Below are 23,140 nucleotides of genomic sequence, written 5' to 3'. Positions count from 1 at the left end.
ACAGCTTTGTAGAAAGGGAGAAAACAGCCTAATATGCCATGATACAGATCAAGAGTCTAGATTAGAGTGGTGCTGGAAAAGCATGGCAGGTCAGGCAGCATCCGAGGAGCAGGAAAATCGATGCTTCAGGCAAAAGCAGATCCAGTCAATACCAGTATTCTTATCAGTAAGGCAAATTATTATTTGTGAAAATAGTTGTTATAAATTGATTGGAATCAGCTCGAACTGGTAATAACGCCTTCACACAATTTTCTCTTGCAGCAATTTTAATGGGTCAAATCACCATTAGTACATGTACCAAGACCACTGATTGTCTCCAGGTGAAGGCTTGGTGCATCTCTGACACAACTGGCTGTAAAAATGTATGGGACTTAATTGAAGATGTCTGTAACATGACAGGTAATTACAAAATGAAATCTGCATGAATAACATGTTTGTCTCAAATTCCGATATAAACCGTCTCATATTGTTTTAAAGATGTCTTTTTAATGTTGGGGTTATATTACAAAGCCTGTGATTGCTGCTGATTGCAATTTCCTTTCTTCCAAAAACCTGCAACTTCTCTTCAACTTTCATTATTATATCAATTTACACAAAAATCAAAAAGCTGACTTTTCTTTTCAAATGATCAAACTTATTACTGGAATTGGGCTTTGGAAGTTATGGAATTCAATGCCCAAGGTTTAATAATTATCAGGAGAATCATAGGCATTAGAACCAGAGCATCTTTCGATCTTTAAAATGTGAAATACAATTAGATTACAAAGCTCTTTCTAAATTCATTCAAGGGATGTGGTATCACTGGATAGGCCTACAGTTATTGCCATACCCTTGAGTATTAAAAATATCATGAGTTTAATTTACAAATCATTCAGTGGAACCTTAAGACAGAGAAGAAATAATCATTCTGTATTCCAATAGTAACATTTTTAGTTTAGTTGTTTACTTAGCCCCATTCCTTGGCCTTGATATAATGCCCTTTCATCCTTTTTTCTATCTAAATTTATTTTACTTCCCCTTTAAGAGAGTTTACATATTCCATTGTAATTTTTTGACAGATTAATTCTACTTTACAGCAGCTACCTACTTAAAGAAAATTGCCTCCACTTGTCCATTGATCTTTTAGTGATGTTCCTAAATTGATGTCCTCGAGGTACTGACTCATTGACCTGTAAAAAAAACTCTTTATCAAGGCTTAAATTAGCACTTGGCGCTGTAACCAAGGGCTGTAAATATTTCCACCTACCCTTTTTATTGACTTTGGAGACCAAAAGTGGATAATGGCAAGCTTCAGATCTGATCCAAAATCAAATTGAGAATGAGGGGAAGAAGCACACTGTTCTTTTTATATCCAGTCAAGAGAGTTCATGGTGTCACCTCTGACTAAAGATTCTTGAATACTCTGGTGAAATGGCCTGAGCTGGGCTCAGTACTAGCTCCATTCTCTCTGTAATACAAACTGACTGCTTCCCTCCATGGTTCAGTGGGTTAATGTATCACTCAGTGACAAACTACAGCATGTGCTATAAATTTCCTCAGGATTTCTTTTGCTTCCGATTGAAACTTTAGCATTTTTTCATCAGAAACCTGATTTGTAGCAGTTTCGTCACTAAAAGGATAGTGAATCTGTGGAATTCTGTACCACAAAAGGCTGCGGAAGTGAAAGCACTGAGTGTATTTGAGAAGGAGGTAAATCAGCTTTTAGATTTTGAAGGCATCAGCAGGTATGGAGAGACACAGGAATATGGTATTGAGATAGAGGATCAGCCACGATCATATTGAATGCCAGTACAGTCAGAAAGGGCTGAATGGTCTACTCCTGTTCCTAGTTTCTATGTTGTTGTGTTGGGCTGGGTTACCCCTTCCGTGGCTATGCAGAAGCTGGTGAATGTTTCCTGAGATGCAATCTAAGTATTTCCAGGATTGCTCCGCAGTTTGCCTTGCGTTTGCTGGTTTCTGTCTAAAGAACATAAAGAACAATAATCAGAGGGTTAGATAGGGTGGACAGTAAGAGCCTTTTACCTCAGATGGTGAAGGCTAACATGAGGAGACATACCTTTAAATTGAAGGGTGATAGATTTAGGACAGACATCAGGGGTAGTTTCTTTACTCAGAGAGTAGGAGGAGCGTTTGGAACAGCCTGCCTGCAGCACTAGTGTGACTCGCCGACATTAAGGGCATTTAAATGGGCATTTGACATACATACGGATATTAATGGAATGGTGTAGGTTAGATGGGCATCAGATTAATTTCACAGGTCGGCACAACATCGAGGGCCGAAGGGCCTGTTCTGCACTGTAACGCTCTATGTTCTATAACACTTAGGGTTGTAATGTCCACTGATGTGGGTGGGAAAAAAGTATCAGCCTCAACAGTATTGGGCCTTGTGATAAAATAGCCAAATTCCATTCATCACTGCTTGCTAATCTGTGGGTTTATATTTTAAACGGATCAAGAGGAAGTCTCTGTTGTACTAAATTAGCACTCAAACTTGCTCATTTACTGAAGGATGTATCAACCAGATGGTAAGGGGAACAATATGTAATAATGGAACTGTTTGACTTCATCCTTCACCAAGCTCCTTATCATGGACACATCTGTCGGTGTTTATAATGGCAGTGACTACCACTCAGTACTTTTGATCGCAAAACCTGCTCTCCACTGTGAGGACATACTGAACTCTGTATTGTGCCACATCACTGTGCTCAATGCAACTGATAAAGTACAGATCTGGCTCCTTAAAGGTATAAATCCATGAGATTTTGTGAGCTCCTAACAGCATCACACTTGTACATGACCACAATATGGAACATTGTGGTCCAGCATAATGACTGCTCTTTGAATTGAATTCTTGGATGGATGATGAGCAGTGTATAATGGACATACCTTAGAATGATGTGCAAACCTAATACTCGGGACCACCGGTAAGCTAACCACCTAAAAGCAGCAGGCACAACAGTGTGCTGGGTTGTCCTGTGACCAACTGACGAAAACAAAGCTCTTACTGCAATAATGTGGAGAAGAATTGTGACATACAAGCAGGCATCTTGACTAAAGGAAGAGATGCCATGAATATTCCACCCATAATCACACTGGAGCTGAACAAGAGAGTGAAGCAGATAGCTGAAATAATGTGATGTCAGCTGAAAGTGAATGGGTGGTTACGGTAGGGGATTTTAACTTTCCACACATAGACTGGGACTGCCATAGTGTGAAGGGTTTAGGTGGACAGGAATTTGTTAAGTGTGTACAAGAAATGTTTCTGATTCAGTATGTGGATGTACCAACTAGAGAAAGTGCAAACTTGACCTACTCTTGGGAAATAAGGCAGGGTAGGTGACTGAGGTGTCAGTGGGGGAGCACTTTGGGCCCAGCGACCATAATTCTGTTAGATTTAAAATAATCATGGAAAAGGGTAGACCAGATCTAAAAGTTGAAGTTCTAAATTGGAGAAAGGCCAATTTTGAAGGTATTAGGCAAGAACTTTCAAAAGCTGATTGGGGGCAGATATAAAGGGACAGCTGAAGAATGGGAAGCCTTCAGAAATGAGATAATGCGAATCCAGAGAAAGTATATTCCTGTTAGGGTGTAAGGAAAGGCTGGTAGGTATAGGGAATGCTGGATCGACTAAAGAAATTGAGGGTTTGGTTAAGAAAATGAAGGAAGCATATCTAAGGTATAGACAGGATATATCGAGTGAATCCTTAGAAGAGTATAAAGGCAGTAGGAATATACTTAAGAGTGAAATCAGGAGGGCAAAAAGGGGACATGAAATAGCTTTAGCAAATAGAATTAAGGAGAATCCAAAGGGTTTTTACAAATACGTTAAGGACAAAAGGGTAACTAGGGAGAGAATAGGGCCTTTCAAAGATCAGCAAAGCAGCCTTTGTGTGGAGCCACAGATACTAAACAAGTATTTTGCATCAGTATTTACTGTGGAAAAGGATATGGAAGACATAGAAAGTAGCAAAACAGATGATGACACCTTGGGAAATGTCCAAATTACAAGAGGAAGAAGTGCTGGATGTCTTGAAATGCATAAAGGCGGATAAATCCCCAGGACCTGATCAGACTGGAGGTTGGCAAACATGGTGCCACTGTTGAAGAAGGGCGATAAAGACAAACCAGGGAACTATAGACCAGTGAGGCTGATGTCGGTGGTGGGCAAGTTGTTGGAGGAAATCCTGAGGGACAGGATGTACATGTATTTGGAAAGGAAAGGTCTGATTAGGGATAGTCAACATGGCTTTGTGCATGGGAAATCATGTCTCACAAACTTGATTGAGTTTTTTGAAAAAGTAACAAAGACGTTTGATGAGGGCAGAGCAGTAGATGTGCTCTATATGGACTTCAGTAAGGCGTTTGACAAGGTTCCCCATGGGAGACTGATTAGCAAGGTTAGATCTCATTGAATACAGGGAGAACTAGCATTTGGATACAGAACTGGCTCAAAGGTAGAAGACAGAGGGTGATGGTGGAGGGTTGTTTTTCAGACTGGAGGCCTATGACCAGTGGAGTGCCACAAGGATCGGTGCTGGGTCCTCTACTTTTTGTCATTTACATAAATGATTTGGACACGAGCATAAGAGGTACAGTTAGTAAGTTTGCAGATGACACCAAAATTGGAGGTGTAGTGGACAGCGAAGAGGGTTACCTCAGATTACAACAGGATCTGGACCAGATGGGCCAATGGGCTGAGAAGTGGCAGATGGAGTTTAATTCAGATAAATGCTGCATTTTGGGAAAGCAAATCTTAGCAGGACTTATACACTTAATGGTAAGGTCCTAGGAAGTGTTGCTGAACAAAGAGACCTTGGAGTGAAGGTTCATAGCTCCTTGAAAGTGGAGTTGTAGGTAGATAGAATAGTGAAGAAGGCGTTTGGTATGCTTTCCTTTATTGGTCAGAGTATTGAGTACAGGAGTTGAGAGGTCATGTTGCGGCTGTACAGGACATTGGTTAGGCCATTGTTGGAATATTGCATGCAATTCTGGTCTCCTTCCTATCGGAAAGATGTTGTGAAATTGAAAGGGTTCAGAAAAGATTTACAAGGATGTTGCCAGGGTTGGAGGATTTGAGCTATAGGGAGAGGTTGAACAGGCTGGGGATGTTTTCCCTGGAACGTCGGAGGCTGAGGGGTGACCTTATAGAGGTTTACAAAATTATGAGGGGGATAGATAGGATAAATAGACAAAGTCTTTTCCCTGGGGTCAGGAAGTCCTGAAGTAGAGGGCATAGGTTTAGAGTGAGAGGGGGAAGATATAAAAGGGACCTAAGGGACAACTTTTTCACTCAGAGGGTGGTATGTGTATGGAATGAGCTGCTAGAGGAAGTGGTGGAAGCTGGTATAATTGCAACCTTTAAGAGGCATTTGGATGGGTATATGAATAGGAAGGGTTTGGAGGGATATGGGCCGGGTGCTGGCAGGTGGAACTAGATTGGGTTGGGATATTTGGTCGGCGCAGACGAGTTGGACCATAGAGTCTGTTTCCATGCTGTACATCTCTATGACTCTATGACCCCCCCTCCTCTCAACCCGTCTTCCTCCCTTGATCCACTAAAGCAGATCAGTGTTCAGCCAAGTCAGCTCATTTCATAAAGGAAGACCAAGTAGTCAAAGGGCAATTCTAACAGCGCCTTGGTCGTCATCTTGCTAATACTCCCTATCTTTTATAATGTGTAGAGGTTTTGTTGTAGCAACATCATATGGTTACGCCATGTGGAGATTCAGCAATGTTTCAGTTGTGCTTCTTTTGCCTTTTTATTCTTTTGTGAACTGCTCTTGACTGTGCCTCATGCTTTTCTGTTTTGTGTACTTGATTTTTTTGTGTGGAATGGCACATATTATTGTCTCAACAACCCTGCAGCTGCTGTAGTTACACTTGGAATCATTAACACAGATCACCAATCTGACTAGCACAATCCTCATGAATTAACCAGCATGGTTTATGCAGGGATTTTGTTTTCCTGGAGTTCTCCTCATGGAAATATAACTTTCCCACTGCTTCACATTTTGTCTGAGCTTTCTTTTTCTGTAGTTTTCAAGTTTGCATCACTGCCTTGTTTATTTGAGGAAAAATCTTGGCTAATAACCATGTTGTAATCTTTTGAATACAGAATTGCTACTTTCACACAGCACTGGTAAGAAGCATAGGTTCAATTTACTTGAAAATCTCAAAGAGGAGGCAGACTTGAAGTTACATGACACCTTATGTGCACATCCTTACTGATGGATGCTGATACCTGGGGTCTTCGTTGCTGCTGGAGATGTGTCTTCCGGCAGATTGGTATAAACAGCTGTTACAGCATTAACACCAACGTCGGTGAGTGTAGTGAATGTCAGGGTCAGTGTGATGTCAGTGAATGTAAGTATGATATTGGTGAAGGAATGTTGGCAATTACTTTGGTGTGTGTACCATCAGTGGGTGTAATATTGGTCAGTGTAGTCAGTGTGTATTACATTTGATGGTATCACATCATTGGATGTAATTTCAGCTGTTGTGCAGAGTGTTATGTCAATGAGTATAATGTGGATGAGTGAGTTAATGGAGAATAATACACTGGAATATTTCTGACCTAATTTCACATTTACATAGTGGATAATTGATATATGTGCTTTTGTTTCTCTACAATAAATTTTAGGATAAATCTCCAAACCAAATGGTTGCAGTTTGGTGATCTCGGGCTGCCTGTTACCGAGAGGTCTGTTTGATGTCAATGTTTAGATTGCTGATTAGAATATGACAAGAGAAGGATATGGAATAACGCACCTCTTTTTTGATTAATGACTGATTATAGAGCATGTAGACTGTCACTGCAGACAGACTACATTTTAACCATCCTTTCAAATTTAATTTCCAAGTTTCCTGTCCAATCAACATCAGTGAGCATGACAATGACCACCCGGTGAGATCTTAACACCGGTATTTAAAATAATTGCAGTGAAGCACTTGGCATTGTCATGGACAGTGAAATAACTGGACTGGAGTCATCATGGGTAAAGACCAAGCTCCTTTCCCCAACATCTCTTTGGATGTACAGCTAAGTGCTATGTGGTCCTGTTGGGAGAGACTGTTTCCCAGTAACAGCTGCTGACATAAAGAAACTCTTGGTTGGAGCAATTAGCAGTCGAAACACATTGACACACACTCCTGAATCCAATGCAGGAAGTATTTCCATGATCTTATTAAGTATGACAGGAGAAATGGGAGCATTGCCCTACTCCCTGATATGTATATGACTTGACACCCTCTCTTTGTCTTCTCAAGCCTATTGCAACACATCAGTCCTCACTCCACAAGTATTCCTAGCTCACTGTCCACTCTTGCAGTGAAACCAGAAGAGCTCCCTGGAATCATGGTGGAATAAAGTTACTGGCCATTGTGGAGATCTCCTGAGCTGATAGAGTGACGACCGGCATTGACAATCAACTGCTGCAATTGAGCGAGAGCCATTGGACCTTTGGAAGCAGCTTGCACATGGAGACTACCATGACTACTGTGTATGGTAGCCTCGGCTTGATACTTCAGGCCCCATTTTAGAAAATGTTTCTCCAGCATAGCACGAGCAATAGGAGGTCAGCTGGATCATAAGGGGGCGATGTGGGGGAGGGGACTTGAAAGTAGGTATTCTGTTCTTTCAGCTGTTACCATCTTCATCTTAGTCCATTCATAGCCAACATATGACCTCTCCTGCACAAGAATAAGTGGAGCAGGATTTGGTGAGGACTTAGCCTACTCCAGCACAGGAGATGTCAACCAAGAACATCCCACTGGCCAGAGCAGAGATGCGAGCAGCCTGTTTGTATGCCTGCTGAAGCCAAAGGGGCTACACCACAGTGAAGCAAAAGAACAATGGTATTGTTGTACATGTGGGTGTTTTTAGCATGGTTATGTTGTTGCATTTCTGTTCAGTACTTGAAATATGTGCCATAGCTAATGATGTATAAGTTGACCACCAAGTCTTTGAAAAATCTCTGCAAGGACAGAGCTCGACTTGCAGACTGAAAATAAAAATTGAACCACCAGCATGGATGTCAAGATTAGAGTGGTGCTGGAAAAGCACGGCAGGTCAGGCCATTGCTGATGAAGGGCTTTTGCCTGAAACATCGATTTTCCTGCTCCTCGGATACTACCCGACCTGCTCTGCTTTTCCCAGCACAACTATAATCTTGACTCTAATCTCCAGCATCTGCAGTACCCACTTCTGACTAGCATGGTTGTGGCTGGTCATCATTTTGTCAATCACTATGTGAAGGCTGCTGTGTGTAGTTGCATCTGAAATTCTTGTTCATCTTTGCAATGTAGTCCCATATTGCCTGTGTAATAATTGTGCCAGTTATAAAGTATGGATAAGTTTGGCACTCGCATCTGTGGTGAGAAATTGAAGCTGACTACTCTTTTATGATGGTGTGGCTAAACTACAATAACTATAAGTGTGGATAAAGCATGTCAATGTGACAAAAGCAGGTTGACTTCTCTGCTGAATATGTGCAAAACATTACCTTTAGGGCTGAAAAAATGAGCTTGTTTTGTAGCTGTGAGCACAGTAAATCAATATATTTTGCAGTAATTTCCTCACTTTCACATTTGTGTTTGCTGGTTGTTTGAAGAATGGGAAGACCTGAATGAGGGTGGACCAAAGTGGGTTTTGAATAGACTGCTTGGTTGTTTCTGAGATTTCTTTATATAAGTGGCAGTGAGAGGCTCGTAACCTGTAACAATGATAACAACTTCATTGTTGTGTTGTTCTTGTTATTCTATGACTACACTCTGGGTATCTGAATGAACCTTGCAATAATGAGGACAGCAACATACATCTATGCTGATGCATTACCTGCATCACATTCTGTGCCTCTGTTTTCCATCTTTGTCCCCCTCATTCTACTTTGTGCATTCTGCAATAATCCCAACATGTAAATAAGAAGGAAAGGAAACTGTATTTATTTACTTCTTTTAATGGATGGACATTGCCATCAATAAATTCCTCAAAGATTAATTTCAGCCTTCAAATGCAGGAAATGATCATTGATCATGCAGATGTGCAGAGGAGAAGATTTTTTAAGAAAGATGGTTAGAAATAGAGGGACAGACTAACAATAAATTAATTAACAAAATAAAGACCATTGGCTGAATTTGACTGGAGATCACTCCATATCAATTTTGGCAGCTTGTATTGAGTCTTTGTGAGGTCAAGTGAAATTCCTTATGCTGTTCCAAACTCGCCTCTTTACCAATACACCATATCTCATGGTGATACTCACTTCTGTCAGCAACTCCCAGAATTCCTGGCATTGCTGACATATTTTAAACACAATTATGCACTAAGTCAAACACTATCATTCTGAAGCTGCCCTGAATGGTTCCTTTCATTTTCCCAGTCATGCCTGACAAAGGGAAATTGGTAGCCTGCTTTCCAAACAGGGCCTGGAGTTACTGCTGCACAGGGTGGTCTAATGGAAGGCTATCTTCTTCCCATAAGAGTGAAGAGACCACTATATCAGCCCTGCCAGCCTGGATGGAGGTTGCCACAGGGTCTTTGCAAGATCCACGATCTGGAAGAACTCCATCAGGATTAATGGCACCGTCTTCTCACTACTCCCTCACACTCACCCTATCTGTCCTGCTGCACACATTTCCTACCAAAGATCATGGTCTACTTCTCTCAGTACTGCATGCAACATCTTCCCTCACTCGCTCCTTGTACCACTAACCCTGCACAGCCTGCACTAACCCTCCAACTCGGCACCACCATCCTGACCTGTACATCAATCCCCACTCTGACCTATCACCTTCTCCCTCACCTTCATCCACCTATCGCTTTCCCATCGACCTTCCCCCCCAACCCCACCCCATCCCTTTTATCTCTCAGCTCCTGGCCCACAAGCCTCATTCCTGATGAAGGGTATGTGCCCGAAATGTCGATTCTACTGATCCTCGGATGCTGCCCGACCTGCTGTGCTTTTCCAGTGCCACACTCTTGACAGTCTTTGCACTGTCTACTCACTCACTCAAAACCACATTCACCAACTGCACCATCACTAGTGCCAGCCACTTCCAGCCACTGTCAAACATTCTCATTGTCTCATTCCAAGAGGAAAAGGCCCGCAATTGGGGTAAAAGAGATAAGGTGGGCAGTAGGTGTCCAACATGTGGCTCCTCATCCTTTACAAGGAGATAATTCTGACCATGACTGCCCCAAACAATTAACTGACTGTACCCAAGTCCCTGGACTGATAGCGGAAGTGGGACCCTTTGGGTAAAGACTGTCCTTTTTGACCCTGACTAAAGACTACTCCCCTTAGAGACATGGTTATTTGCTTCCTGCACATGCACTGTATTAGCCACATACACTACAGGTGTGAGATTGATGTAGCACACTGCTGCATATAAGTCCAGTCCTTTAACTGCTCGTGGTCAATAACCATAACAAGCTGCTTGGTTTTGCATCTGCACTAAAATACAAACCAAGAGAGAGGTACTGGTCACCTTTAAACTCTGACTGAGGGAGTAATGTGGGTGGACCTACTAGTCACATCCATGTAGGCGCAAAGACAACAAATGAGCTCCCTCTTCCAATCCATGAGTTGGGCACCTGTGTCTTGCAGGGACAGTGTCCTTGCAGTAACATCACTCTGAAAAGTGCTGGAGCTCTCCAAAGAGAGGCTGATGAAGTGGAACATGGCTTTGTAAGTGTGACATGAGGATGCAGCGAGGCTGGCACATTACAGACGCCAATGTCTGTGGACAGGGAGTGCATACAATCACTGCCCGTGGAATGTGCCTTGACATGTTAGTGCTGGCCATCTGGAGGAGCAAGGGGTGAGCTGGAACTGCTCTGACTTTTGCCTCGGGTATTGTTGCTGTCTAATTTGTATCGAGAGGGTCTTTGGATAATTCAATACACCAGCCAAGAAGAATGGGAAGATATAGACTTCCAGCCATTCCTCAGTAAGGGACCCCCCCCCCCTCAATCACACTGCTCTTTGCCACAGTGTTACACATGCACTGGCCAAGCAACCCACAAGAGCAAATAAGTTCCCAAAAAGAAGAAGCAGATCCATAGAATTGCCAGGAAGAACAATTTGGTCAACTGGGCAACCTTGTGAAATGTAGAAGATTGAAAGTGGAATAAAATAATCAAAAATGGGAGAGGAATGGATGTGTCAATCCATTAATTATAAAGAACACCACTGTGAATAGAATACCTACACCTTAGAAAGAAGCCATTCAGACCATTGAGATGACAACAACCCTCCAAAGAGCATCCTGCCCAGTTCCCCTTCCTAGTCCTGTAACCCCACATTTACCATGGCTAATCCACCCACCCTGCACATCCCTGGACACCACAGGGCAATTTCAGCATGGCCAATACACCTCACCTATACATCTTTGCACTGTGGGGGGAAACTGGAGTACCTGGAGGAAACCCACAGGGAGAACAGGCAAACTCCATTCAGACAATCACCCAAGGCTGGAATCAAACCAGGATCTGGGGCATTGTGAGGCAGCAGTGCTAACCATTGAGCCACTATGCTACCCTAAGTGGAATTTTAATCCCACCAGTTGTCATGATAGGATATGAACCAGTGTCGGTAAAGAAGTAGTCTTGTACTTTGGATTACTAGTCCACTGAAATTTCCTCTTCTCTCTATTTGTGCTGCATAGTCTCTGACTGTATGTGAAGAGGCATGCAATTCAATCAAGCAAACTTGATAATTACAATCCCACACCAGCTAAAAAACTGCAACAATAGATGGCGAACCTTAGATATTACTGAAATGAGTTGCTGTAAAGGTGAATTACATTTGCAGTGTCTTGGAATTTGTCAGAATGAGATTTCTCTGGAGTTAAGTTACTGGTAGAATAGTTAAATGCAATTAAAACCTAAAGAACTGCGGATGCCGTAAACCAGAAACCAAAACAGTCGACTGACTGTGTGGAGTTTGCACGTTCTCCCCGTGTCTGCGTGGGTTTCCTCCGGGTGCTCCGGTTTCCTCCCACAGTCCAAAGATGTGCAGGTCAGGTGAATTGGCCATGCTAAATTGCCCGTAGTGTTAGGTAAAGGGGTAGATGTAGGGGTATGGGTGGGTTGCGCTTCGGCGGGGCGGTGTGGACTTGTTGGGCCGAAGGGCCTGTTTCCACACTGTAAGTAATCTAATCTAATCTAAATCTAATCTATTCTAAAAAACAGAATTTGCTGGAAAAGCTCAGCAGGTCTGGCGACGTCTGTGAAGAGAAATCAGAGTTAACGCTTCGGGTCCGGTCACCAGATGCTGTCAGACTTGCTGAGCTTTTCCAGCAACTTCTGTTTGTGTAGGTAAATGCAAAGCCTTCTGTGCTGTTTGTTCTTGGTTTATAAATGGAAAAATAAGGAAACGATAAAATAAGAAAGGCATAGAACCTTTCCCACAAAGGGAGGCTTCAATGGGAAGACTCTTCTGAAGGCAACTTCACAGAAATGATAAAAATTGAAAACATGGGCCAGCTTGTTTCATTTCCAATCGCTGTAATTTAAACCATGGTTCCTTGGATAATTCAGACAGTACTAAATCATCTGTACCCTGGCAAATCCCAACAAATACATTCAAATATAATATTCTTTTAATTTGTTGCAGGTGAAGCTTGCACAATAAAGGATCTCAGCAGTTGTAATCTAACCATCCAATACCTCACTGACAGTTACCCTGCATTTAAGGAGTGCAATTGCCCCGAAGACAAATCATGTGACTTTCTGAGACCTCTCCGAAGCCAGTGCACCAACCAAGGAGGTAATGCAATACCTGGAGCTGTATAATGAGGTGGTATCAATGAATTTACAAACAACCAATGTTCTATCATTTTTAATGACTACCAATGGAAATGTAAGGTGTAAGACTTTCTCACCATAACACTTGCTTAAAAATTATATAGAGATGGAGTGAAAGCATGTTAAATGTTTCATATAAGATGTAACTGTGGTCAAAATCTAGCCCCCAGTTTAAAACTCTGCAAATTAGGAGTAAGTAGAGAATTCACTGAAGACTGTTTCACAGAAAAAGTAATGAATAAACATATGGAACAAATTATTAGGAAAGGTCATTGTAGACAGTAAAGGAGACAACTGTTTTAGAGAAAGTATATGGTGAGATTAACTAAAAACAGACTGTCTTATCAGACCAAATGTCCTTTTCCTGTTCCTCAAAATTCCTAGAATCCCACAAAAATGTGACCGAGAGTGTAGCTTTTAAACAGTAAAATAAAATCAAAGTTAAACTTTCCAGTCTTTATGGCTATGGCCTTAAATAGGTGTAACAAAGTTACTATTAACATATTTTAGTTAACTTTCTCAAGAGTGTTTGACATTTGAGTATTTATTCTCCTTTTCATGCAGAGCTCACCAGAACAGCTCCTGTCAATCCATCAACACACCATAGCTGGAGTCATCGTTCAAGACTGACAAGTATTAATAACCGTTTGAAGAAGGACAATGATTGTTCAGTAGTCAGGAATCAATGTCTAAAATCCACAAGTTGCAGTCCAGCGTATGCAAGGTTTAAGAAAATGTGCAAGAATAAAAAGGGCAACTGCAACATCGCATCTGTGGCACAAGAATGTTTGACTGCGTGGCAAGCATTGCAGCAGACAAAACTCTCTAACTGCACCTGCTCAAGACAGGAAAGGCTAAAATGTCTAAGAATACGGACCAGCCTTATCAACAACGCTTGCGTGCAAATTGCATATACAAATCTGAATACAAGCAGTGATGAAGGAAGGAAAGAAAGTAATTCTGTTGAGGACAGTACGTTGACATTCAAACAGTTTAAACTTAACTTGGATGTTGTTATGTTTTGAACATGCTATTGATTTCTGAACCATGTTTATGTACATCGTGTTTACACTGTTGTTCCTGTTGTAGGTACAGGTGACATCACAGAGAGCAGGAAATCACCAACAGAATCTACTGCTTTTGCCAGATATGATACCAAAAGTAAGAAATAAACGACCTTAGCTCATCAGGAGCAGATATCGGGAAATTGTCGCTGAAACATACAATATTGCATATGGCAGAATGAATAGAGGAAAATCTCACTAGTTACAATTTTACTTTGCTTGTGGGTGACATGAATCAAAAGTGCTTACGTTTCTGAATCTGCCTGATGTAGCTATCTTTTTCCAGACATTTGTTTTGCAGCTGAACTTTAGGGACCAGCTAGACAGCCGTTACTCAATACACAGCTGCTATCCCAGAATTGTATCATTGGCTCCCTCGCCACACTTTAACCTTCATACAGTGTTCTGTTCACCAGCTTCCAACTGTCAGTGGAAAATTCTAACATTAAGAGAGAGTTGAAGGACTGAGTGCACTCTGCTAACATTAAAAGCACAGACGATTAGGGTTAAAGTGTTCCCAGATGGATCAGTGGACTGCCTGGGAACCTTTTGAACTTGGCTTCAAACTAGATTGCAGTCATTGAGCATTTAGCTTAAAACCCAGCTGGTATGAGACTACCCCTCTGAGAGTCAGGAGCTCACCTTTTAACTTTAATGTGGTCAAAATGTCAAACTGCCTACCAAGTTAAAATTCAATGTTTTAACTCGATTTGCTTCCAAAACTACAGTTACAAATCAGTAAATAACATTCAGTTTAGCCAGCGATTGATTTTCTCCACCAGTGTGTTCCATTCACTCTCCGAAACAAAGGATATTTTTAACACCCAATAATATCTAATTAAATAATTCTGCAATGATCCTACATGTTCGCAAAGTAAATTCAACAAAGTTAGAATAGCATTATATCCAAAAACCTATGGGCCAAATTTTCTGGTCTCCAGATCATTGGAGAGTGAGGTGGGAATATTGTCCCATTGGAAGTCTTGCTGTACTCACCTACATGAGGGTTGCCTGGAATGTTTAAACTTCCAATGGACCAATCCCCTGGTATTGCTGAGCTTCCTAGAAGGTCTCCACTTCCGGGATATGAGTCAGAGACTTGACTTACTGCAACAGAACTATCCTGAGTAGGTACTCAAGAACACTCGGACGGAGTAAAACCTAATCTATGTCCTGGATGACTGCAAAACTGACCCTCTCAATGACACCCACTGACTGCCCAATGACACCCCTCTGATTCCCAACCACCCCTCTTAACCATCTGACTACATCCCCAAACCCTTGACAACCCCTTCACCCAAACTAACTATATCCCAAACCCAACTACTGCTCCTATCTGACCAGCTCCCCTCAGAAACCACTACTCTGACAGAAAATAAATCCCATCTGCACCCTAACGCAAGAGTTTGGAATGTATCATGATGGATTCAATCAATGATAGAATATTAATTGTTAAAGGTTGATTCAACACATCCACTTTATTCCATGCTGTTCTTACATAAAATAGAAGTCAGTTAACACAACCCCAAATCGCTCATCTCTGGCTTCTGAAGTTTACCCCTGAACCTGAAAATCTTGTCACAAACTAAAAATCTCAAAACAACCTTTCTGAGTTCATTATACATTGGTGCAGCGATAGCTAAAGCTCAATGTAGCAATCCTACAGGGTTTTAAAAATAATTTCAGTATAATGAGCTCCAAAATTTGTCCTTTTTGAATGATACTTTCATTAATCAAAGATGGAAGCTGTTTAATACAGCATCACTTAGAACACCAATTGAAAAAAAATGACAATAATTAGAAAAGGGTGCAAGTAGCTCATGTGTATTAAGTATGAGAAATTGTTTTCCACAGTGGTTAAATGCTACAAATCCTCTGGTAATCCTGGTGACAGTAAACAAGTAAACCCTTCACACACATAACATTGGAGATTAAACCTGGCATACAAAACTGAGAGACACAGAGGGCTTGTCTAGCAAGTTGTTTGAAAAAGCAGGATGAATTTAACCATTTTATCACTTCCGGACTTGCAAATTTCTACAAGTGATTAATTTTTATTTTGTGCATTGGTATTTTACGTTCAATTTCCAGCATGGCAGGTTTGAAGGTGCATCTGATCCTTGTTAAATTGCACCCATCGAGTAAATGAACACTGCAATTACCGCTCAAAACTGTGAGGCTATAGTTCAGGCTCCAGCCAGGCAGAACTGTGTTTATGTTGCCCAGCTGCTGGCTGGCTGTAACTTTAACTATTTTGCCCAGGAGAAGATTGTGTGCTGTTGAGATAAAGGACAGTGCAGAGTCCACTCTTACAGGCATTAAAATTTTAATGCTCAGAAAGTGGAAATGGATCCATAGACCCCATTAGCATTTTGTACGCCAGGTTTTACACTGCACTGAATTTATACTCCATGCAGGCTCTCTCCAGGGTGTTTCACTGGGATGCTCCTCAGAGTCAGATTGACCCTGACTCCAGATTTACATGGCCAGTTGTGCATTGGTACAAAGCAAAAACCATCTTACACTGATGCTAACCTTGCATTTTGCTGGAAGAAAGCCTTCTTGGCTCTAATTGAGAAAATATGTAGGAATATGTGGCAAGAGCTGAGGAGTGGGGACTATTTGAGTAACTTTTAAAAAAGTCTGTGTATGTGTAATGGACGAAATGGTTTCCTTATGATGCCTGATGATGGGATTGGCCTATCAGGATGCATTGGAGATCCTGTAATCTCTAGAGTTTACAAGAATGAGTGATGGTTTCATCTAAACACATCAACTTTTTACAGGGCTTAATAGGGTAGGTACAGAAAGGATGTCTCCCCTGGCATGGTGAGGGTCTGTGTCTTGAATCAGGGAACCCTATCTCAAAGTAAGGAATAGACCATTTAAGACAGAGCGGAGTAGGAATTTGCTCACTCAGAGTGTAGCAACTCTTTGGAATTCTCTACGCCACAGGGTTGCAGAGGCTCAGTCATTGAGTATGTAGAAGTCAGAGATTGATATACTTCTATATATTAAAGACCTTAAGGGACATGGGGATAGTGTAGAAAAGTGATATAGAGCTGGGAGTTCAGCCATGATCTAGCTGACTGGTGAAGTAGGTTCAAGGGCTTAATAGATTACTCCCAACTCCTATCTTCCTAAACATCTCTGGAATCATACAGCGGTTCAACTGAAGTATGCCCAGTTTGTGGGAAACAGTCTGGAACTGGCCTTTCAATGCTACCATGTTGGAACTAGAGATAAAGAAGAATATGGATGCTTTTCTGGGTGTGTGCAACAATTGAAAATAAGAACAAGCAGTTGGAGTAGGCCATTCAGGCCTCTCAAGCCTACTCCATTATTTGACATGATCATATCTTAGCTTTAACTATGCTTTCCTGCTCCCCATAACCCTTCAAGTTGTTATTTAAAAGTCTGTCCATCTCCTCCTTAAATTTACTCAGCATCCTGATATCCACTGCACTCTGAGGTAGGGAATTCCATTTGTTATATAATACTGCCTAATTTGGAGGTCAACTTTCCCACTTGAGTTATCATACCAGGGAAATATTGTGCATCCATTCTATACTTTGGTGCCAGAAATTCATTGATAGTTCTTACCTTCTTTGGATCCATTTTGTGATGCCATGTTCTTGGATACTGTGTCCTTGGAATTTAATTGTCACACAAGTATCAGGTCCTGTTTTTGGCCTAGATGTGGACCTTCCACATTACCAAGTGGTCTAGGTGATGTAAGATCTCTACAGGAGCTGCTGTCCCTCCAGGCCCATTCCTGATTAACTCGGACAAGTAGTTGGATATTTCTTCTTACTGTTGAAGTCTTCTGATCATGTATTTTCCTCTCCAGTCTATTGTCACTTTCAGGTTTGATTCTATAGTTTTGTGAAGTTTCTTTCCCTCTTGTTTTGGACTGTTCTCATTCTTCAGTCATATAATCAAAGTCTTAAGAGGTTTTTTTTCTGGCCTTCATTTCCAGGTATTTTTCTTTAAGTCATACAAGTAAGGGTACAGCTTATACAACTAATGGCAGGTCTTTGGGTAGTACTGTAGAACAGAGGAACCTAGGGGTATAGGCATTTAATTCTTTAAAGTTTGCATCACATATAGACAGGATGGTTAAAGAGGTGTTTGGCACACTTCCTTCATTGCTCAGTCCTTTGAGTGTAGGAATTGGGACATTAAGTTGAGGTTGTACAGGACTTTGGTGAGGTCTCTTCTGGGATATTGTGGCCAGTTCTGTCATCCAGTTATAGAAAGCATATTATCAAGCTGGAGAGGGTTCAGAAGAGATTTACCAGGTTTGAGTTATAAAGAAATGCTGGTTAGGCTGGGACTTTTTTTCACTGCAGCATAGGAGGTTGAGAGGTGACCTGATAGAAGTTTATCAAATAATGAGAGGTATAGATAGAGTTAATGGTAGTTGTCTTTTCCATAAGATGGGGAATTTCAAGACTAGGGGCATAATTTAAGTTGAGAGCAGAGAGATTTAAAAAACACATAAGCAACCTTTTTTGCACAGAGGGTGGTTTGCATGTGAAATGAACTTCTTGAGGAATTGGTGGATATGGGTACAATTACAACATTTAAAAGGCATTTAGATGGATATATAAATAGGAAAGATTTGGAGGGATATGGGCCAGGAGCAGGCAGGTGGGACTAGTTTAGTTTGGGATTACGTTCAGTGTGGACTGATTAGACGGAAGGGTCTGTTTCCGTGCTGGGATTTTTAAAACAAATATAATTTTGAAAGAGCTCATGCTCAATCATTACTGGACTCTGATTGGTTAGTTGGGTATTGCTTTGTTGTTCACATATTACCAAATTGTCATCTGTTTGACTTTTTCCCTTCCCACTGTGATTCACCATCTGGTTTCAATCAGTTTGCTACATATAACAAAATCAAAATTCTGGGGATACTGGAAATTGGAAATAAAAACCAAAAGTGTGGTGAAACTCAGCAGGTTCAGCAACATTGGAACAGGAGTAGACCATTCAGCCCCTTGAACTTGTTTCACCATTCAACAAGATCATGGCAGATCTGTGGTCGAACTTACCTCTTGGCCCATATACTTTTGCTGAGCAAAGCATTTTCTATCTCAAATTTAAATTTAACAATTGACCTAACATCCACTGCCATTTGTAGATAAGAGTTCCAAACATCTACTACCCTTTGTGTGTAGAAGTGCTTCCTAACATCTCTTCTGAATGGTCTGGCCCTAACTCGAAGAGTTAGCCCCTAAGAATCTCCAACCATTGGCAATAGTTTACTTATATCTCCCGTGCCTTTTTCTCTTAATACCTTGAAGACTGTGATCAGATAACTCCTGAATCTTTCAAATTCTAGAGAAAATAGGCCCAATTTATAGAAACAAAAATAGAAATTGCTGGAAAAAAACTCAACAGATGTGTGGCAGCATCTGTGGAGACAAACATTTTGATACCAGTGACCCTTTTACAGAATGGTCATAATTATAATGATGATAATGATTATCATTTGTAATCTCTCATAACTTAACTGTTGAAGTCCAGGATCATTCTTGTCAGCCTACACTGTACTCCCTCCAAGGACAATATATCGTTCCGAAGGTGTAGTGAACAGATCTGCTCACAGTGCTCCAAGTAGGGTCTAACCAGGGTTTTGTATAGCATCCGTGGAGACAGAAACCAAAGTCGCATTTCAACTCAGAGATGATTCTTCATATGTTGTTTATTGCTGCATTTAATAGTTGTATTTAAGTTATTCTATTTAATTCGGCTGTATCACTGCAATTGTCAAGTGCCAACAACATTTGCAAGTATTGGTACCAACCCATTTCTACATAACAAATACTGCTCTGAGGTCTTAGCCAGTCTATTAACCCTTTGCTTGCAGAAGGACAAAGATAATCTAATTTACAGGTACAAAAATTACAAAGCTAGAACAAAGACACAAAAAGTAATTGAAGAAGTTATTGGAATGTCAGCATTTATCATATATGGGTTACAATACGAGAGGGAGGGAGTTTTATTTTGTCATAAAGAGCCTTAGTTGGATTCTGCTGAGATTTGTGTTCAGTTTTAGTCATAGCAGCTCAAAAGGATAGATTGATCTGGTGCAGATGCAGTACATTTTCTCCACAGTGAAACTACAGCTTAAAATAGGGACAAACGTTGTGGACAAAAGAATGTCTATAAATGTTATTTATTCAGATGTTCACTAAAGTTATAGTTCACAGAATCCCAGGAGGTCATTCAGCCCAATATGTCTGTGGCTCTTCAATAGGCACATACCATTTGCCTGCTTCTAACCCCATAGCTTTGTACTTTTTCATTATAATTAAATAATCGGCCAGTGTCTTCTTGAATACCTTAATTTAACTGCCTCCATCACACTTCCAGACCCAAATAATTCATGGAGTAGAAAAGTCTTTTCTCACATAATGTTTGCTAGCTTTGTAAATCATTTTAGATCACTGCCATCTCATTCTCAGTCTCAGTCTTTTTATGTGTGGAACAATTTCCCATTGTCTACGCTATCCAGATCTCTCATGATTTTCACAACTTTCATCAGATCTCCTCATAGCTATCCTGCATCTGGCCAGAATAATCTAAACCTCTCCAATTTATCCATATGGCTGTAAGTTTCTCATCTCTAATATCATTCTTGCAAATCCCTTTTGCATTTGCTCCAATGCATGTAATGCAACACCCAGAAATGTGCACAGAAGTCCTTCTAACAAGTGTCTTCTTTAAGTTTAGCATTATTTCCTTGCTGTTGTACTATATGCCTCTCTAAATGAGGCCCAAGGAACCTGTATGCTTTGTAAACTGTTGTCTCCATGTGTCCTGCCACCTTCAATGATTTATGCTCATGAATCACTCTGCTCCTGTACCCCCTTAAGTATGGTACATCTTTAAGTTGTATTGTTTTTCTCTGTTTTTCCTATCAAACTACATCACTTCCTGACATTTAACCTCATCTGCTAGCTCCCTGCCTCTTCACCCATTTGCCTCTGTTCTTTTAGATTTCTACCCTGTTCTTCTCCCAATCCTTCCAAGTTTTATACCATCCACAAAGTTTGAAATTGTCCTCTGTCTGTCAATATTTTATCATTAATATAAATCTGGGAAAGCAAAATTCAAATATCAATCACTGGGGAACTTCACTACAGATCTTCCTCCTTCTGAAAAAGATATTGATCGCTTCAAAACAAAACTCAGTACCTTAGTTCAACATGATTTCCCCATTAGAAATCCATACTGGCACTTTCTCATCAACCCATCTTTCCATGTGACTGGTAATTCTATTGTAAATAATTGTTTCAAGAAGCTTCTCCATCACTGAAATTAAACTTGCTGGGATTATTGTTGCAATCTTTTGTTGACCAAGAGTGCAAAATTTGCAATTCTCCTCTGAGACCTCCCCTGAGTCCAGAGAAGGTTAAAAGATTATCACTTTCACCTCCTTCAATATCCTTGGATAAATCTCATCTGGTCCTGGTTCCACATCATTTACTGCATCCGCTGCACCTGATGTGGCCTCCTCTGTATTGGGGAGACAGGCTGCCAACCTGCGGAACGTTTCAGATAACACCTCTGGGACACTCGAACCAACCAACCCAACCACCCCGTTGCTCAACACTTCAACTCCCCCTCCCATTCCACCAAAGACATGCAGGTCCTTGGACTCCTCCATCGCCAGACCATAGCAACATGACGGCTGGAGGAAGAACGCCTCATCTTCCACCTAGGAACCCTCCAACCACAAGGGATGAACTCAGATTTCTCCAGTTTCCTCATTTCCCCTCCTCCCACCTTGTCTCAGTCCCAACTCTCAAACTCAGCACCACCTTCCTAACCTGCAATCTTCTTCCTGACCTCTCCGCCCCCACCCCCACTCTGGCCTATCACCCTCACCTTAACCTCCTTCCACCTATCGCATTTCCAACGCCCCTCCCCCAAGTCCCTCCTCCCTACCTTTTATCTTAGCCTGCTTGGCACACTCTCCTCATTCCTGAAGAAGGGCTCATGCCTGAAACGTCGATTCTCCCTCTCCTTGGATGCTGCCTGACCTGATGCGCTTTTCCAGCAACACATTTTCAGCCCTGGTTTCTTGTCAACTTCAGTATTGGTATCGTATCCAACAATTCTTCTTCACCAATTTTGAATCCAACTCTGTTATGATAGTCTGACTAAAGACAGATTCATTTTGTACCTCGGCCATTCCCTTTACTTTGACATTTAGGTCCCTTTTTGATCCCTAATCAGCCCAACTCCTCCATCTTGCCACCTTTTTGTTATTTACAGGATACTTTGGGATTCACTTCCATACAGTCACAGTGTAACAGATCTACAGCACAGAAAAAGGATCTTCGGCCCATCAAGATTGTCCCATTTTCCAGCACTTGACTCATAACCCTGTTTGCTTTGGCAATGAAAGTAATATGCAGTTTGCCACTTTTTTCTCGTAATTCCAACTTGCGCCTCCAATATGCTTTTTACCTCCTTTCTGAATCTTTTATATTCTTCTTGGCTCTCAATTGTATTTTCTACTTGACACCTCTCATAAAGACTCTTTTTCTTCTTTATCTTAACTTCTATCTCCTTTTTTGTCCAGGGAGTTATGAATTTCTTTGCCTTCTCTTCTGTTTTGAGAAAATATGCTTTGACTAGATTTGAACCATCTCCTCTTTCATGATCAGCCCATTGTTCAGTGACAGCTTTTCCTGAAAACCTTTGTTCCTATCTGGCCAACCCAGCTCCATTTACGCTCCATTGAAGGTGGCTCTCTCCCAATTAAATATTCTTAATCTGGATGAATAGTTGTCCTTTACGAACATCATCCTAAACCTGACAATACAATCATTGGCATCTCCTATATGTTCCCCACTCTCACGTAATCTTCTTAGCCCACCTCATTCTAACAATTATGTCCAATACTTATCATTTATTGTTGGATTTGATGCTTAATGCTGTGGGAAATTTTTCCAAACATTGTCGAGGAATGTTTACTCCTCTCTGCCTTTCAGGCTAACACTTTGCCAGTCTACATTTAGAAAGTTAAATTCTCCAGTTGTGAGCAGACTATAACATTGGGATTGTATTGTAATTTTCCTACAGATTTGTTCCATTCCACCCTTCCCATTAGTTGGTAATGTATAGACTACACTGAGCAATATAAGTGCATACTTCCTGTTTCTTAGCTCTAGCTAATTGAACACTCTGGGATATCCTCTTTCTCCAGCACCATAATGCTCTGCTTAAACAATATTGGTAACAACTCCCCCCC

At 41.2% G+C, this 23,140-nt stretch overlaps 1 protein-coding gene across 1 annotated transcript in view; it reads left to right on the top strand.

Moving 5' to 3' along the window:
* The first annotated feature begins 354 nt into the window (after positions 1-354).
* gfral (GDNF family receptor alpha like) overlaps positions 355-23,140 on the top strand; it is a 64,465-nt gene continuing 41,679 nt past the window's right edge. The window contains exons 1-4 of the mRNA XM_072549769.1: positions 355-399; positions 12,615-12,767; positions 13,370-13,777; positions 13,895-13,966. Coding sequence (XP_072405870.1) covers positions 393-399; positions 12,615-12,767; positions 13,370-13,777; positions 13,895-13,966 — 640 coding nt within the window. The 5' untranslated portion in view covers positions 355-392. The remainder of the gene's footprint in view (positions 400-12,614; positions 12,768-13,369; positions 13,778-13,894; positions 13,967-23,140) is intronic.

The sequence above is a fragment of the Chiloscyllium punctatum genome, chromosome 3, assembly GCF_047496795.1.
Source record: "Chiloscyllium punctatum isolate Juve2018m chromosome 3, sChiPun1.3, whole genome shotgun sequence".
NCBI classification, from domain to species: domain Eukaryota; kingdom Metazoa; phylum Chordata; class Chondrichthyes; order Orectolobiformes; family Hemiscylliidae; genus Chiloscyllium; species Chiloscyllium punctatum.
The sequence above is the reverse complement of the archived record's forward strand: the minus strand, read 5'-3'. Positions and strand labels throughout refer to the sequence as shown.